Source organism: Gekko japonicus, unplaced genomic scaffold (genome assembly GCF_001447785.1).
Source record: "Gekko japonicus isolate JY-2015 unplaced genomic scaffold, Gekko_japonicus_V1.1 scaffold554, whole genome shotgun sequence".
Taxonomy (NCBI): Eukaryota; Metazoa; Chordata; class Lepidosauria; order Squamata; family Gekkonidae; genus Gekko; species Gekko japonicus.
In genome coordinates this window covers 281,370-284,356 of record NW_015171520.1, presented here as the reverse complement: position 1 = coordinate 284,356, position 2,987 = coordinate 281,370, and the positions used below count along the sequence as shown (strand labels likewise).

Below are 2,987 nucleotides of genomic sequence, written 5' to 3'. Positions count from 1 at the left end.
ATTCCCGCTTGTGATTCATCCAGGCCAGCATTTCGCATGATGTACTCTGCATATATATTAAATAAGCAAGGTGACAGTATACATCCTTGTCGTACTCCTTTTCCTATGCTGAACCAATCAGTTGTTCCGTATCCGGTTCTAACTGTCGCTTCTTGGCCCTTATACAGGTTTCTCAAGAGACATGTGAGGTGGTCTGGTACTCCCATCTCTTTAAGGACCTGCCATAGTTTGTTGTGATCCACACAGTCAAAGGCTTTAGCATAGTCAATGAAGCAGAAGTAGATATTTTTCTGGTACTCTCTTGCTTTCTCCATAATCCAGCGAATGTTGGCAATATGATCTCTCGTTCCTCTACCTCTTCGAAACCCAGCTTGTACTTCTGGTAGTTCTCTATCCACGTACTGTTGAAGCCTAGCTTGTAGGATCTTGAGCATGACCTTGCTAGCGTGTGATATGAGTGCAATTGTGCGATAGTTTGAACATTCCTTGGCATTGCCCTTCTTTGGGATTGGAATGTATACTGATCTTTTCCAATCCTGTGGCCACTGTTGCGTTTTCCAAATTTGCTGGCAAATGGAGTGCAGAACTTTAACAGCATCCTCTTCTAAGACTTTGAATAGCTCAGCTGGGATACCATCACCTCCACTAGCTTTGTTGTTAGCAATGCTTTCTAAGGCCCATTTAACTTCACATTCCAGGATGTCTGGCTCGAGGTCAGTGATTATACCGTCGTGGTTGTCAAGGACATCGAGGTCTTTCTTGTATAGTTCTTCTGTGTATTCTTGCCATCTTTTCCTAATCTCTTCTGCTTCTGTTAGGTCCCTACCGTTTTTGTCCTTTATCATGGCCAGCTTTGCATGGAACGCTCCCTTGATTTCTCCAATTTTCTTGAAGAGATCTCTAGTCCTTCCCATTCTATTGTTTTCTTCTATTACTTTGCACTGTTCATTCAGGAAGGCCTCCTTATCTCTCCTTGCTGTTCTCTGGAAATCTGCGTTCAGTTGGGTAAATCTTTCCTTTTCGCCTTTGCCTTTCGCTTTCCTTCTTTCCTCTGCTATTTGTAAAGCCTCATCAGAAAGCCATTTTGCTTTCTTGCATTTCTTTTTCTTTGGTATGGTGGTGATTGCTGCCTCCTGTACAATGTCACGAACCTCCGTCCATAGTTCTTCAGGCACTCTATCTATCAAATCCAGACCCTTGAATCTATTCTTCACCTCTACTGTATATTCATCAGGGATGTGATCTAGGTCAAACCTGAATGGCCTCATGGTTTTCCCGATTTTCTTCAGTTTAAGTCTGAATTTTGCAATGAGTAGCTCATGATCTGAACCACAGTCAGCTCCAGGTCTTGTTTTTACTGACTGGATAGAGCTTCTCCATCTTTGACTGCAAATTATATAGTCAATCTGATTTCGGTGTTGCCCATCTGGTGATGTCCATGTGTAGAGTCGCCTCTTAGGTTGTTGGAAAAGGGTGTTCGCTATGACCAGTGTGTTCTCTTGACAAAACTCTGTTAACCTTTGCCCTGCTTCATTTTGCTTTCCAAGGCCAAACTTGTCTGTTATTCCGGTTACCTTTTGACTTCCTACTTTAGCATTCCAGTCCCCTATGATGATGAGGACATCATTTTTTGGTGTTAGTTCTAGGAGGTGTTGTAGGTCTTCATAGAACCGGTCCACTTCAGCCTCTTCTGCATCAAGGGTTGGGGCATAGACTTGGATTACTGTGATGTTGAATGGTTTGCCTTGGAATCGGACAGAAATCATTCCGTCATTTTTGAGATTGTATCCCAGTACTGATTTTTGCACTCTCTTGTTGACTATAAAGGCCACACCATTTTTTCTACGAGATTCCTGGCCACAGTAGTAGATATAATGGTCTTCTGAGTTAAATTCGCCCATTCCTGTCCACTTTAGTTCACTGATTCCTAAGATATCGATGTTCAGTCTTGCCATCTCATTTTTGACCACGTCAAGCTTACCTTGATTCATAGATCTTACATTCCAGGTTCCTGTGTAGTATTGTTCTTTGCAGCATCGGACTTTCCTTTCACCATCAGACACATCCACAACTGAGCGCCCTTTCGGCTTTGGCCCAGCTGCTTCACTCTTTCTGGGGTTACTTGTACTTGCCCTCTGCTCTTCCTCAGTAGCATATTGGACACCTTCCGATCTGAGGGGCTCATCTTCCGGCGTCATATCTTTTAGCCTTTTGATACTGTCCATGGGGTTTTCTTGGCAAAAGTACTGGAGTGGGTTGCCATTTCCTTCTCCAGGGGGGATCACTCTTGAGCTATTGTAATACTATTTAAATACAAGTTATGATGACCTCCTCCCCAAAATGGGTGTCAAGTATTGCCTTAGAAATTTTGTCCCCCTTTCCTGGATAGGTGCTGTCCTCCTTGTGAAGACATAATTACAGGGATTGGCTCCCCTGGGTCTTTCAGGGCTCATGCGAAGAGCTGAGGGGTCCCACACTCCATGGCTGAGCTCCTTCCATTCTTCTGGTATAAGGTGCCTCCCACCCACCCCAAATACTGAAGAAAGCACGTACTAGGAATTGCCTGGTCAGGCAAGGCAGCACAAGCTTCTTCCTTACCTGGTGCCTTTGCACTCTGCAAATACAGTCAGCTAGTAGGCTCGAGATCCTGGCTGCAGAACCACTGCCAGCCACTGCAAATCTAAATTCGTCATGGCTAAAAGCAAATCCTTGCTTCAGAATCATTGTTCTTACTTGTTTATATTCACACACAAAGTTATTTAATCTGCTAAAATTAATATGCCTAACTTTAAATCAAGCTGCCAGCCCTATTTAACATTGTTTTCTTACTTGTAGTTCGGAACAAACCAGCCGCTGGCAAGTCACCAACTAGCTCCGTTTTTTTACTATATACCATTTCATGCCCTAAAAGCTGGGTTGGGTACGAAGGAAGGTGCTACTATTTCTCCAGTGCTGAAGGGACCTGGGACTTCAGCCAAAGGAACTGC

The 2,987-nt window shown here is 43.8% G+C and overlaps 1 protein-coding gene across 1 annotated transcript in view; it reads left to right on the top strand.

Annotated features, from left to right (window-relative positions):
* The first annotated feature begins 2,691 nt into the window (after nt 1-2,691).
* Nucleotides 2,692-2,987, top strand: part of LOC107117330 (C-type lectin domain family 2 member D-like) — a 10,893-nt gene continuing 10,597 nt past the window's right edge. The window contains exons 1-2 of the mRNA XM_015419424.1: nt 2,692-2,701; nt 2,836-2,985. Coding sequence (XP_015274910.1) covers nt 2,692-2,701; nt 2,836-2,985 — 160 coding nt within the window. The remainder of the gene's footprint in view (nt 2,702-2,835; nt 2,986-2,987) is intronic.